We start from the raw sequence: 14817 nt of genomic DNA on the forward strand, positions 1-14817 counted from the left end.
CACAAATCAGAGTTAACATTTCAGATCATGTGACCCTTCATCAGACCTGCACTCGACCTGAAATGTTAACGGTGATTTCTCTCCACTGATGCGGCCAGACCGTTTCTAGTAGTTTCAATTATTGTTTTAAAAAATTCAAAGCTCTCTTCAATGCGTCAGTTGAACTTATTGAAGATATAATATGATTTATGAGATGGGAGTGAATTCGGATTCAAAGCAAATCTGCTCACTGTTTGGTGGATCTGACAAGCATAGAAAATGGATATTTCCCAATTGTTTTCAGTTACTCTCAGAACTGACTCTGGGTCACTGTGTAGATGCAAGTGTTTGAGCAGGTACTGAGGAGCTGAAGCAGGTATCCAATGGTACCTGCAGTGGCTGAAGGTGGATATGAGTCATACAAAAATGCAATTCGCTGATATAAGAAACATATAAGGTAAGGGGTCCATAAAGCAATAAAACTGCCTGAGATAGTGAAGAGTAAAATGATGGATTTTCTACGTTTATCTATCTCTGGGTCATTGGGAGACCCACCGTTCTTCTCCTCCTGGAGTCTCTTCCGAGCGAGACTAGCTATTAAAATGTGTCTGATGGTCAGAGTATTGAGCATCAGAATCAAAACAAAAGGGAGCAAAGGATTTAAGAGACGATGAAGGAGCTCAAATGCTGCCCAGAATGTTGAACTGTAATACTCTTGTTTGGTGATGCAAAACCATTCCTGATCTTTGTCGATATACTGAGATTTAAATCTGAAGAACCATGGAGTGCTTTCCAAGCAGGCAAGCACACTCACTGTCACAATAATGATGACTGCAGTCTTTTCTGTGCAGTATCTTGTTTTGAGCTTCTGGCAACAAATGGCAGCAAATCGATCAAAGGTGAAGACAACAGTGAACCAAACTGAACTCATTGTGGAGGCAAAAATGAGAACGGTAATCAAGCTACATACCGGAGTAATATCCAGGAAAGAAATAGGGAAATAAATGATAAACCACCTGAGGATCACATCAGTCACAACAACCAGGAGATCAGCTGAGGCCATGGCCACCAGGTAATGAGTGACACATTTGGTGAGACCACAGTTACTCTGAGAGAGGAGCAGAGTTGTCAGCAGGTTCACTGAAAAAAGAAAGGGAAGAAATGGGTGAGAAGGATTTTATGTGAATTTGGTGCATCCAACACTTGAAAAAACATTCGATCTAATCTGTGTTGAGAATGAAATCGGATAAAAGATAACCACAAACAGGGATTAAACATTGGCTGTCTTAAAACTGGATCCTTGCCAAAAAAAGCCATTGTCATAGAGATGTACAGCATGGAAACAGACTCTTCAATCCAAATTATCCATGATGACCAGATATCCTAAATTAATCTAGTCCCATTTGCCAGCACTTGGCCCATATCCCTCTAAACCGTTCCTATTCATGTGTCAATCTAGATGTCTTTTAAATGATGTCTTTTAAATCAGCTACTATCACATCCCCTGACAACTCATTCCATGCATGCACCACCCTTTGCGAGAAAAAGTTGCTTCTAAGGTCCCTTTTAAATCTTTCCCCTCTCACCCTAAATCTACGCCCTCTAGTTCTGGACTCTCCAACACAGGGAAAAATAACCTGTCAATTTATGCTATCCGTGCCCCTCATGATTTTATAAACCTCTGTAAGCTCATCCCTCAGCCTCTGACACTGCAGGGAAAACAGCCCCAGCCTATTTCCTCAAATCACCCAAACCTGGCAACATCTTTGTAAATCTACGCTGAACCCTTTCAACTTTCACAACATTCTCCCTTTTGGAGGTGACCAGAATTGCACATAACATTCCAAAAGTGATGAAACAATGTCCTTTCCAGTTGCAACATGACCTCTCAACTCCTGTGCGTGATGCTCTGATCAATGAAGGAAACCAGACTAAACACCTTCTTCACGACCTTATTTACTGAGACTGCACTTTCAAGGAGCTATGAACCTGCACTCTAAGGTGTCTTTGTTCAGCAACACTCCCAAGACCTTACCATTAAGTGTATAAGTCATGCCCCGATTTACCCTACCAAAAACCAGCACCTCACATTTATCTAAATTAAACTCAGCTCGTTGGCCCATCTAATCAAAATCCTGTTGGACTCTGAGGTAATGTTCTTCACTTTCCACTACACCTCCAATGTTGGTGTCATCTGCAAATTTACCAACTATACCTCCTATATTCACATCCAAATCATTTAAAAATGATGAAAAGCAGTGAACCCAGCACTGATCCGTGTGGCACACCACTGGTCACAAGCCTCCAGTCTGAAAAACAACTGTGCATCATCACGGTCTGTCTTCGACCTTCAAACCAGTTCTGTATCCAAATTGCTAGTTCTCCCTCTATTCTAGGGTGTTCAACCATGCTAACAAGTCTACCACGAGGAAGCTTGTCGAATGCCTTCTTCAAGTCCATATCGATCGCGTCCAGTGCTCGACCCTCATCAATTCTCTTTGCTACATCTTCCAAAATCATGATTTCCCACACACAAAACTATTTTGACTATCTCTACTCTGTCCCTGCCTTTTCAAATACATTTAAATCCTCTCTCTCAGGTTCCCTCCAACAACTTGCCCACCACCAATGTCCGGCCCACTGGTCTAGCATTCCTGGCTTGTGCTTATGACCTTTCTTAAGTAGTGGCACCACGTCAACCAACTTCCAGTCTTCTGGAACCTCACCTGTGACTATCGATGATACAAATATCTCAGCAAGTGGCGCAGCAGTCACTTCCCTACCTATGCACGAAGTTCTCGAGTGTACCTGATCAGGTCCTGGGGATTTATTCACCTTTTTGCATTTTAAGACGTCCAGCACCTCCTCCTCAGTAATGTGGACATTTTCATGATGTCAACATCTATTTTCCCACATTCTATATCTTCTAGTCTTTCCCACAGTAAATACTGATGCAAAATACTCATTTAGTATCTCCCCCATCTCCTGCAGTTCCACACATAGTCTGCCTTGCTGATCTTTGAGTGGTCCTATTCTCTCCCTAGTTACCCTTTTGTCCTTAATGTTTTTATAAAATCCCTTTAGATTCTCCTTAACCTTTTTTGCCAAAGCCAACTCATGTTCCTTTCTTCCACACCTGATTTCCCTCTTAAGTATATTCCTCCTGCCTTCATAGTCATTTAAGGATTCTACTCAATCTCTGTTCGTGGCATACGCTTTGTTCTTTTTCTTGACCAAACCTTCCATTTCTCTCATCATCCAGCATTCCCTAGCAGCCTTGTGTTTCACCCTAACAGGAACATGATGTCTCCTGACTCTCATCTCATTTTTGAAGGCTACCTATTTTCGAGTCGTCCCTTTACCTGTGAACATCTGCCCCTTTCAATCAACTTTTGAATGTTCTTGCCTAATGCCATCAAAATTGACCTGCCCCAATTTAGAACTTTAAATTTTAGATCCTGTCTATCCTTTTCCATCACTATTTTAAAACCGTAGAATTATGGTCACTGGCCCCAAAATGCTTTCCCACTGACACCTCAGTCACTTGCCCATCTCATTTCCCAAGTATTGCACACACTGAATTAGAAACGTTTCTTGCAAACACTTCCAGATGATATGACTGAGGGCATTCTGATTAGGTTTGTAGATGATACAAAGATAGGTAGAGGGACACATAGAATTGAGGAGGCAGGAAGGCTGCAAAGGTTTTTTCCAGGTTAGGAGTGTGAGCAAAAAATTGGCAGATGGAATGTAATGTGGGAAATTGTGAGGTAATGCACTTTGTAGGAAGAATAGAGGCATGGACTGTTTTCTAAATGGGGAGAAAATTCAGAAGTCTGATGTGCAAAGAGATTTGAGAGTTCTTGTCCAGGGTTCTGTCAAGGTAAACTTGCAGGTTGAATTAGTAGATAGGAATGCAAATGCAATGATGCCATTTACTTTGAGAGGACGTTAATATAAAAGCAGGGCTTTACTTCGGAGGCTCTATAAGGCTCTGGTCAGGCCACATTTGAAGTATTGTGCGCAACTTGGAGCAAGATATCTCAGGAAGGATACACCGGACCTGGGGCGTGTTCACAGGAGCTTCACAAGAATGGTCCCAGGAGTTTAGAAGAATGGGAGGGGCGGTCTAACTGAAATGTAAGATACTGAATGGCCTGGACAGAGTTGGATGTTAGGAAGATGTATCCATTATTAGGTGAGACCAGGTGCTGAGGGCACAGACTTAGAGTACAGGGAAGACCTTTTAGAATGGAGATATGGAGAAAGTTCTTCAGCCAAAGAGTGGTAAATCTATGAAATTCATTTCCACAGAAGGTTGTGGAGGTCAGGTCGTTGAGTATATTTACGACTGACTTAGATAGGCTCTTGAGTATCAAGGTGATCAAAGATAATGGGAGAAAGCGGGAGAATGGGGTTAAGAAACTTATCAGTCATGATTGAATGGCAGAGCAGACTCGATGGGCTGAATGGCATAATTTGTGCTCCTATGTCTTATGGTCTTATGGATGTTGACCAATCTTTGTGGCATTTGGACATGAACTGTCTAGTATCTGAGGAATCATAAATATTGCTCTGATCATAAACTCTAATGGAAGAAAGGTGATTGAGAGACTCCAGCATGATCCTGCTGGATGGCTGAGCCAATTGTCCCCATAACCTTTCAGATCTGCAGCCCTCATTGAGGCATATGCTTCATTCTCTGAACTGCTTGATGCTCTGCTGACAGACTCAGTCACAACTGATGGTCCAGTGATGGACCTTGAGTTTCTGCATTTTTATTTAGACCTTTACTCATCAACATTTCTCAACAGATATCAGATGTCCTTCTTCCTATGCTGTTGCTTCCACTTAGTCCACATTATTTGGATCTTGGCCTTATTTTCCAGGTTTGTCCCTATCTCTGAGGAGATATCTCTAACTGGGATTCAGATCACATAGCACAAACATCATAATGTCCATTCTCACATGCCAAGAACAGTTTTCACCCCTTCCAGGTTACTGTCTATCAGGGAGGTAATGGCCGAGTAGTATTATCACCAGAATGTTATTCCAGAGACCCAGGTAATGTTGTGGGGACCTGGGTTTGAATCCTGCCACAGCAGATAGCGGAATTTGAATTGAATAAAGATCTGGAATTAAGACTCAAATTATGACTGTGAAACCATTGTCAAAGTTCAGGAAAAACCCATCCAATTCACTAGGGAAAGAAACTGCCATCCTTGCTCGGTCTGGCCTACATTTAACTTCAGACTCACAGGTTGACTCGTAACAGGCCTATGGTGAATAAATGCTGGTCTAGCCAGTGATGCCATCATCCCATGAATGAATACAAAAAAGATTATTTATCAACCCCTGCCAATTCGAGTGATAGTCCCCCTTCATACCATCACATTCATCAATCCAGCCCAATGTCCTTTTCCTTCTTTACAAAGGTGACAAGTCCTTCTTCTCCTAGTGAAAAAAAGTCCATTATAACATTCCTCCCTCACTTTCGGTCACACCACCCTTTCCTGACCATTTACGAAAGCTGAACGTTCACATAACCTTAAGAGTGTGACATCCATTTGAAACAAGGGATTGCTGATGGGTGGGGAAAAGTAAATGGTGAACAATTGGACAGAGTTAGAGGAACAGAAAGACCAGAGTGTGGGTGAGGGTCCAAGGAATTTGGAGCAAAATGGATAGAGAGGCTATAGAAGGATTTCAACAGCTTTGTGGATGAGCTTTACAGCAGAACGTACTTTTGAGTTATGGTGGAGGTCAGTACAGATTTCAAGTCAAAACCAAGTTCATACTGTGTCAAAAGCTTCCCTGAATATCAAGTGTGATACAAAGGTTTTGACCAGTTAGTTTCAGCATTAGACATTAGTCAGAGGTCAGCATGAAATCTGAGAGGTTTTTTAAGAGAGATTGTGATTGAGAGTAGAGATGGCTGTTTCAGGTATCAAAACTAAATATAAATAAAACAAAAGTAGAAAATGCTCGAGAAATACAGCTGGGTTAGAGGCATCTATGGCAAAATAAAGCATTTTGGGTCCAATCAGACTTGTCTTCAGAAGTGAACACTTTTTTTTCGTATCAGACAGAGAACTGAAAACCAAAGAATATGTTGCACACATTCAAATATTAGGGGAAGGAACATTTTCAGATGAAAATTCTAGTAAATTGTGGGAGTGAATTAACATCATTTTTCCAGTCAATATATCAGTAATAACTGATGTGCTGGGAGAGCCAGTGCCAAGAAACCAACTTTAATAAATGTCCAATAACTTGAGAGGGGAGAGCATGCATTAGCAATGAATTTATTTTTCTTGTTTCTTTAGTTTCATAACAATTCTTCATTTAATTATCAAATGAAAACACTAAACTGTTACCATGAGAAATGTTTTGACTTTATTGAAATGTAAGCTGTCGGTAAAATATTTGGAAATTTCCTTGAAGTGGGAGAGAAATTATTCATGGAAGACCTTAACAATTCAACAGGGAGTTCCAACAAAATAGAGAAGAAATTTGCAGAACTGGAAAAAGACAGACAAACACTTGGTGAGTTTAAGTTCAAAATTAAACGTGTGATTCAGGAAATTAGAACCATCGACAAGAACTTCCAATCAATGATCTCAGAAGTGTTAAGAACAGTGGATGATTGAAAAGTAAAAGCAGAAGAAGCAGCAAGAACTTATTTAATAGCTTTCATGGCTCCAGCTTCACAGATCACGTCTGGATCAAATTATAAAGCAAATATAGACAATTGTAATTAGGTCTGGGTAGTAAGATTTTAAACTTGATAGTTTCTCGATAATTTTCATATTGCACATGTGTAGCAACTAACAAGGTCGAGGAAGTCATTTTGTTATCCACATAGAGTTAGAGAAGATATTTACATTTTGTATTCCATTTTTACTATCAACAACTGTTTTGATCAAACCTACCACACTGAGGTAGTCAGAAACAGTCGACTGAATGCATAATAAGCCTTAACTCTGTAAATATATTCGAAAGATTATATTTTGCTTACCATTTCTCCTAGGATTGCTGAAGTTGTTAATTAATTGTGGAAATAATGTGCGTTCAGATGAAATGTGCTGGGAATGAAATCTTGATGTTCTGATAAACTTCAAAAAGAGCATCTTGAGTTAAAAAGGTGTGTGTGTTTGTGTGCGTGTGTGTGTGTCTGTGTGTTATTCTAAAATGTTTACTTTCAAATGTCACAAGATATTCTAAAAAGAACATCAGTCATTTTTAAGAATACTATTTATTCATTTAACAAATGTCTTTAAAATTTGCTAATTTAAAATTGGTTAAACTTTTGCAAACCAAAATGAAGTGATTAATTTTCAGGTTAGAGTGATTGAAATTAGTTAACTTACAGATAGCCAGAAAACAGAAATAAATCAACACAAGAGAAACCAGCAGAACCACATTCAATTACAATATACAGAAATGCTCAGAATGGCTCCACATACTATTGCATTCAACAGATTCTGTTTGAATGTTCAGGACACAGTTCAGTCAATACCACAATGATATTCTGTGGGTAGAACGTTCTGAAATCTGGTGTAAATTTTTGATCTCCAGGTTTTGTCTGCATCTAATTACTTCATTATTTATCTGCAATAGCGTCCAATGTCACTGTACCTTTTAAAAAAATACATCAGTGAATGCATCTTCCTGTCAATCCAGTCAAAGCTGCAAAACTCGTTTATATTTGTTGTTTTATATAACATCTGTGTAATGTCTACAGACTGCTGAACACACTCCAAATTGGTTCTGCAATGGCTGTTTTCTAAATACTATCAAAGTGATAGCTACTGTTCAGTTTCAGCACTTCTCCCTTTCACTGACAACATGGTCCATTAAAAGTCAGGAACTTTCCTTGACAAACATTTTAAAAATTACATTTCCATTGTAGCACTAAAACACAAGCACAGGAGGATAATCGTTAACCTATCATGTCAATACCAGTGCTTTTGTGGAGTTATTCAGTCCCTGCTTCCATCAACACTCACTCAAAAATATTGAAATCCTTTCCTCGTTGACTGTTCATTTAATTTCATTTTAATATGTGGAGTGTAGAATTTTTTGAAAGCCTAACAGATTTTTTGAAAATGTGATCAAGTGCTTGGATGAGGGAATCTCATTGGTTGTAGTTTATACGGATTTTAGCAAAACTTTTGACAAGGTTAGAGAACATGGAATTGAGGGAAACTTTGTGATATGGATTAGAAACTGGCTTAGTAATAAGACACAGAAGTATTGGTGGAAGATTGTATTAGTGACTGGGAGCTGGTGTTCAGTGGGTATCATAAGGATCAGTACAGGAGCCCTATCTATAAATGATACAGAAAGAAATGTGGGGTATAGGTTATGCAAATTCTCAAATGGCACCGAAATTGGCAGAGTGATTAATAGTGAAGAAGATAGTCATAGGCTATAGGAAGATATGGATGCGCTGATCAAACCTGATACGTGTGAGGTAATGGATTGGAAAAGAAGAAACAACATGATGGAATATTAAAGTCAGAGAGCCCGACAGGTCTACAGCATGGAAACAGACTCTTTGGTCCAACATTTCCATGCCGAACAGATATCCTAATCTAATCTAGTCTCATTTGCATCTCTTGCCCAAATCCCTCTTTCCCTTTCCTATTCATACATCCATCCAGATGCCTTTTAAAAGTTGCTATTGCAACATGTCCACCACTTCCTCTAGCAGCTCATTCCATACATGCACCATACACTGTGTGAAAACATTGCCTCTTAGGTCAATTTTATATCTTTCCCCTCTCACCCTAAACCTATGTCCCCTAAGTCTGGACTCCCCCAACCCAGGGAAAGGATTTTGTCTACTTACCCTATCCATGCCCGTAGTGATTTTAAAAACATTTATAAGGTCACCCCTCAGCCTCTGATGCTCAAGGGAAAACATCACTAGCCTATTCAGCCTCTCCCTGCAACTCAAAACCTCCAATCCTGGCAACATCCTGGGAAATCTTTTCTAAACCCTTTCAAGTTTCACAACATCCTTCCTACTGGAGGGAGAACAGAATTGCACACAACATTCCAAAAGTGGACTGGGCAATGTCCTGAACAGCCGCAACATGACCTCCCAACTCCTATACTCAGTGCTCTGACCAATAAAGGAAAGCATACCAAAAGCCTTCTTCACTATCCTATCTACGTATGACTCCATTTTCAGGGAACTATGAACCTGCACTCCAAGGCCCCATTGTTCAGCGACACTGCGCAGGACCTTACCATTAAGTGTATAAGTCCTGCTATGACTTGCAAGTGCAGCACCTCACATTTATCTAAATCACACTCCATCTGCCTCTCCTCAGCCCATTTAATTTCATTTTAATGTGTGGAGTGTATAATGTTTTGAAAGCCTAACAGATATTTTTGAAAATTTGATCACATGCTTGGATGAGAGAATTTCATTTGTTGTAGTTTATATGGACTTTAGCAAAGCTTTTGACAAGGTTCCACATGGGAGACCAATTGACAAGGTTAGGGAACATGGAATTGAGGGAAACTTTGTGAATGGATTAGAAGCTTAGTGATAGGACACAAAGGTACTGGTAGAATGTTGTTTAAGTGACTGGAAGCAGGTGTTCAGTGGGTACCATATGGATCAGTACAGGGGCGCTTATTGTTTATCTATAAATGATACAGATTTAAGATCCCATTGTAACCTTCACTGTCCACTAGACCTCCAATTTTAATGTCAACTACAAATTTATTAACTATACCTCCTGTGTTCACATACAAATAATTTGTATAAATGATGAAAGGTAGTGGGCCCAGCACCAATCCTTGTGGCACACTACAGGTTACAGGCCTCAGTCTGAAAAGCAACCTTCCACCACCACCATCTAGATTAGATTAGATTAGATTAGATTACAGTGTAGAAACAGGCCCTTCGGCCCAACAAGTCCACACCGACCCGCCAAAGCGAAACCCACCCATACCCCTACATTTACCCCTTACCTAACACTATGGACAATTTAACATGACCAATTCACCTGACCCTGCACATCTTTTGGACTGTGGGAGGAAACCGGAGCACCCGGAGGAAACCCACGCAGACACGGGGAGAACGTGCAAACTCCACACAGTCAGTCGCCTGAGGCGGGAATTGAACCCGGGTCTCAGGCGCTGTGAGGCTGCAGTGCTAACCACTGTGCCACCGTGCCGAACCTTCAAGCCAGTTCTGTATCCACATGGCTAATTTTCCCTGTATTCCGTGTGATCTATCCTTGCTAACTAGTCTCCCATAAGGAACTTTGTCAAATGCCTTCATGGCCTCCAGCATGAAGACAGGCCCTTTGGTCTAAACTGATCCATGCTACCTAAATGTCCAACCACATTAACCTCTTTGCTCTGCACTTGGCCCATATCTTTCTAAAACTTTTCTGCCCATGTATTTGTCCAAGCGTCTTTTAAATGTTATGATTGTATCCGCCCCAACCACTTCCGTAGGCAATTCATTCCATGTACCTACCACCTGCTGTATAAAAAAACGTTGTCCCTCAAGTTCCCTTTTATTCTTTCCCCTTTAACCTTAAGCTGATGGCCTCTAGTCCTTGATTCTCCAACCCTGGGAAAAAGAGTGAATGCATTCACCCTATCCATGCCTCTCATGATCTTGTGCATCTCTACAAGAAATCATAGAATCCCTACAGTGGAAACAGGACGTTTGGCCCAACAAGTCCGGACTGACCCTCTGAAGAGTAGCCCACCCAATCCCATTCCTTTTCCCACTACTTTATATTTACCCCAACTAATGAACTTAACCTACACATCTGAATACATTATAAGCAATTTAGTATGACCAATTCACCTAACTTACACATCTTTGGATTGTGGGAGGAAACCAGAGCACCCAAAGGAAACCCACACAGACACAGGGAGAATGTGCAAACTCCACACAGACAGTCGCGAACACAGGAATCGAACCCATGTTCCTGGTGCTGCGAGGCAGTAATGCTAACCACTGAGGTTCCCCCTCAGTCTCCTACACACTAAAGAAAGAAGTCCTAGCTTGTCCAACCTCTCTCTATAACTCAGACTATTGGGTTCAGGCAACATCCTGGTAAATTTCCTCTGCACTTTTTCCAGTTTAATAACATGCTTCGTATAATAAGATGATGAAAGCTAAACATAATACTCCAAATGTGGCCTCATTAATGATTCTCATAAAGTCCCTACAGTGTGGAAATAGGCTATTTGGCCCAAGAACTCCACACCAACCTTCCAAAGAGTAACCCACCCAGACCCATTTCCCTACCCAATACTCTGCATATACCACTGATTGATGTATATAACCTACATATCCCTGAATACTATGGGCAATTTCGCACGGCTAATACATCTGGCTTACACATCTTTGGATTGTGGAAGGAAACCGGAGCACCTGGACAAAATCCAAACCTGTGCAAACTCCGCACAGGCAGTCGTCCAAGGCTGAGATCGAACCCGGGTCTCTGGCGCTATGAAGCAGCAGTGCTTACCACTGAGGCACTGTGACTCCCCACGTAAAATTGTACAATGTTCTGTATAACTGCAACATAAGTTCTCAAATTCGATACTCAATGCCCTGACTGAGGAAGCCCAATGTGCCAAAAGCTTTCTTCACTGCCCTGTCTACCTGTGACTCACTTTCAGACAACTGTGAACCTAAACTCTAAAATCCTTCTGTTCCACTGCACTCCTTAAGTCCCTAACATTCACCATAAAACTCATTCCTTGACTTGACTTTCCAAGATGCAATACCTTAACTTACTCATTTTAAGTTCCATTTGACATTTTTTGGCCCACCAACCCAGCTTATCAAGGTCCTCCTGCAATCTCTGATAACCCTCCTCACTGTCCACACTAACTCCTGTTTTAGTGCCATCAGCAAACTTACGAATCATGCCTTGTACATTATCATCCAAATCATTGATATAGATAACAAACAGTAATGGGTTCAGCACGGACTCGGAGGCACACCAATAATCACAGACCTCCAGTTCGACCAGCATCCTCCCACAACTACACTGTGCTTCCTACCATCAAGCCAATTTTGTATAATTTGCCTGGATTCCATGTGGTCTAACCTTCCAGAGCAGCCTACCATGTGGAACCTTATCAAAGGCCTTAATGAAATCCATATAGACTACGTCACTACCCTGTCCTCAACAACCTTCTTGGTCACTTCATTAAAGTACACTAACAGATTTGTGAAGCATGACCTCGCACTCACAAAACCACGCTGACTACACCTAATCAAACCCTGCCTCTCCAAAAACATGGATATCTTATCTCTCAGAATGAATGGCAAGATTCAAACTTAGAGCAAGAGAGTGACCCTGGGGTAATTATTCACAGACCCCTGAAGTTGGCAGAGTACATGAATAGGATAGCTGAGACGACATGTGGGACACTTGATTTTATCAGATGTGGCATAGATTTTAAAAGCAAGGAGATAATGTTACAGTTGCACAGAGCGTTGGTCAGGCTGTAACTGGAGAATTGTGTGTAGTTCTGGTTACCTCACTACAGGAAGAATCGGATAGCACTGGAGGGGTTACACAGGAAGCTCACCAAGATGTTGCCTGTGATGGAGAAACTGAGCTAGAAGTAGAGGCTAGATACTCTTAGATTGTTTTCCTTAAAGCAAAGACTAAGGTGGTCATGATTGAGGTAAATGCGATTATCAGGGATATGGACAGGGTGAACAGAGAGCAGTTGTTCCTTTTGGTTGATGTCATGATGAAGAGCAATTTAAGTAAAGTGGGAAAGTACATGAACAACGGGTATTATGCAACAACAGTCTGTTTTGATTGGGAACAAATCGCCTGATATTGAGGGACTGTGAACATTTGGCAAATTGAACTTGTTTTTATACGTATACAGGACATGGAAAAGTACCAAAGGTATTACAAAAATGTTGATATAGCACGCAATTTTAAATTCACAACCTTATTAAAATAGGGACTTGGTCCCACTCAAGGGACTTTTCTCCATTGGGCTGAGGTTCGTGCCATGGAATCTGACATCGGGCTCCAAGTGGAGAGAAGGCAGTGTGAGACTCACCTGTTAGTGTGCATGTGTGTATATATAATATATATAAATGTATGTGGGGATTAAGCCAATAAATGTGCTCCATATTGAAGTGCATGTGTCTTCTTTTATTAATTTTTATCAGAACTCAAGGAACCTGTGAGATACCCGCAGACTAACAGTACCGCGTACAATGTGTTTACATTGTCGATTGATGCAAAATACAGGTTGCATCATTATAAAAAAAGGAGTGCCCTCATTTTGTCTCTTGTTCTATTTCCCACTCAATAGAAAAGTCTCTTGTTCTATTTCCCACTTATCTATTTCCTCTTGCTAAAAAGATGCCTCCTTGTTATTTGATTCTTCACATTCAATCAAATCTTATTGCATGATTTGGCAAATCCCAATTCAAATTTCGGTGCTCCACAGAGAAAATAATTCATCTTCTCCGAGTATTAATTTGTACAGTTCCATTAAATCTCTTCTGCACCTTCTCCTAGGCTTGAACTCGTACATAGAGTGTGGTGCCAAGACTAAGCAGAATTCTGCAACTGGGTCCTCATCAGCACTTTAAAAACGTTCAACAAAAATCCTTGCTTATTCATTCCATTATTTTCATTGAGTCTTCCCACTTACTTAATATATCTAACTTCTCCTGATTAAATGTTATCATCTTTCCCATTACTTACTATATTTCCAGATTTATGTAATCTGGAAGGTATGAACTATTGTCTTGTGTCACCAAGAATCAAAAAGACAAATGGTCCCAACATCGATAGGATATACCACCCATGTGTATCACAATAAAGCAAACGTTCAACAAAGCTCTCTGCACTTTGCCTCTTAACCATTGTCCCTTTTGATTCCATCCACCTTAGTTGTGCTAATAAGACTTCAGGAGGTTTGGCACTTCAACAATCACCTTTCCAATATTCCATAATACTGTGATACTCTAATCAGCACTCTTCTTCGGGAATAAATACCAAGAACCCAATATTGCACATTTCACCACTAATAAATTACTCTGAGCAGTTCTGTGAAGTTACTTTCATTATTTCAATCGGATTAAATACAGGTGGTGGAAAACACACTGAGTTCAACTGCTTATTTTTTCTCTATTAAACCAATTTTCATTTGTAATAGTAAAACCAGATTACCCTTAAATTATGAAGCAATATCCTCTTAAATTGTAATATTATTGCATGTCAAACTACTATACAATTGGGTTGGTACACAAAACATTGAGGTGCTCTCAAAAGTAGCATGATTTTGAACAGGACTTGGGCTCATATTGCTGAATATGTCAAAAAATATCAACACCTGGTGAATGAAACAATAATGAATGATATTCACAACTTACTTGGCAAACCGAGGGCCCCAAGTAAAGGGCAGTAAATGAATTCAACATCAGCGAGCATTGGCAGCAGGTTAAATGGGTATTTCATTTTCAGTTTAATCAAGGGTGTCAAGTCGAACTGAAAATTTAGTCACATGCATGCATTATACATCCTAGATAATTCCTCCAGAGACACAATGAGATGAGTGCTGATATTACTTACAGACATTTGAACAACAGATCCCGCAGAGGCACACAATATTAGACTAAATATTACATCAGAAACTGGAGTCCCCAGGCTAAGGAATGGAGAAGCAATATGTGACACAGAATAAAGAAGGGTTGAGAAGGTACATGGGCAGAAAGATGGACCAATAATGTTACAGAAACAAAATGAGCTGCATGCTCTTATGATATAGTTGTAAAAATAAACACTTAATTTATCTGATTTCACC

At 40.3% G+C, this 14817-nt stretch overlaps 1 protein-coding gene across 1 annotated transcript; it reads right to left on the reverse strand.

Moving 5' to 3' along the window:
• Positions 1–226: 226 nt before the first annotated feature.
• Positions 227–14471, reverse strand: LOC122558613 (putative G protein-coupled receptor 139). Its single transcript, XM_087995635.1, is given in 2 exon segments — positions 227–1119; positions 14387–14471. Coding segments are annotated over 2 exon segments (978 nt in total).
• Between the last annotated feature and the right edge of the window lie 346 nt (positions 14472–14817).

The sequence above is a fragment of the Chiloscyllium plagiosum genome, unplaced genomic scaffold (assembly GCF_037043375.1).
Source record: "Chiloscyllium plagiosum isolate Xiang-an unplaced genomic scaffold, Cpla_swu_hap1 HiC_scaffold_17, whole genome shotgun sequence".
NCBI classification, from domain to species: domain Eukaryota; kingdom Metazoa; phylum Chordata; class Chondrichthyes; order Orectolobiformes; family Hemiscylliidae; genus Chiloscyllium; species Chiloscyllium plagiosum.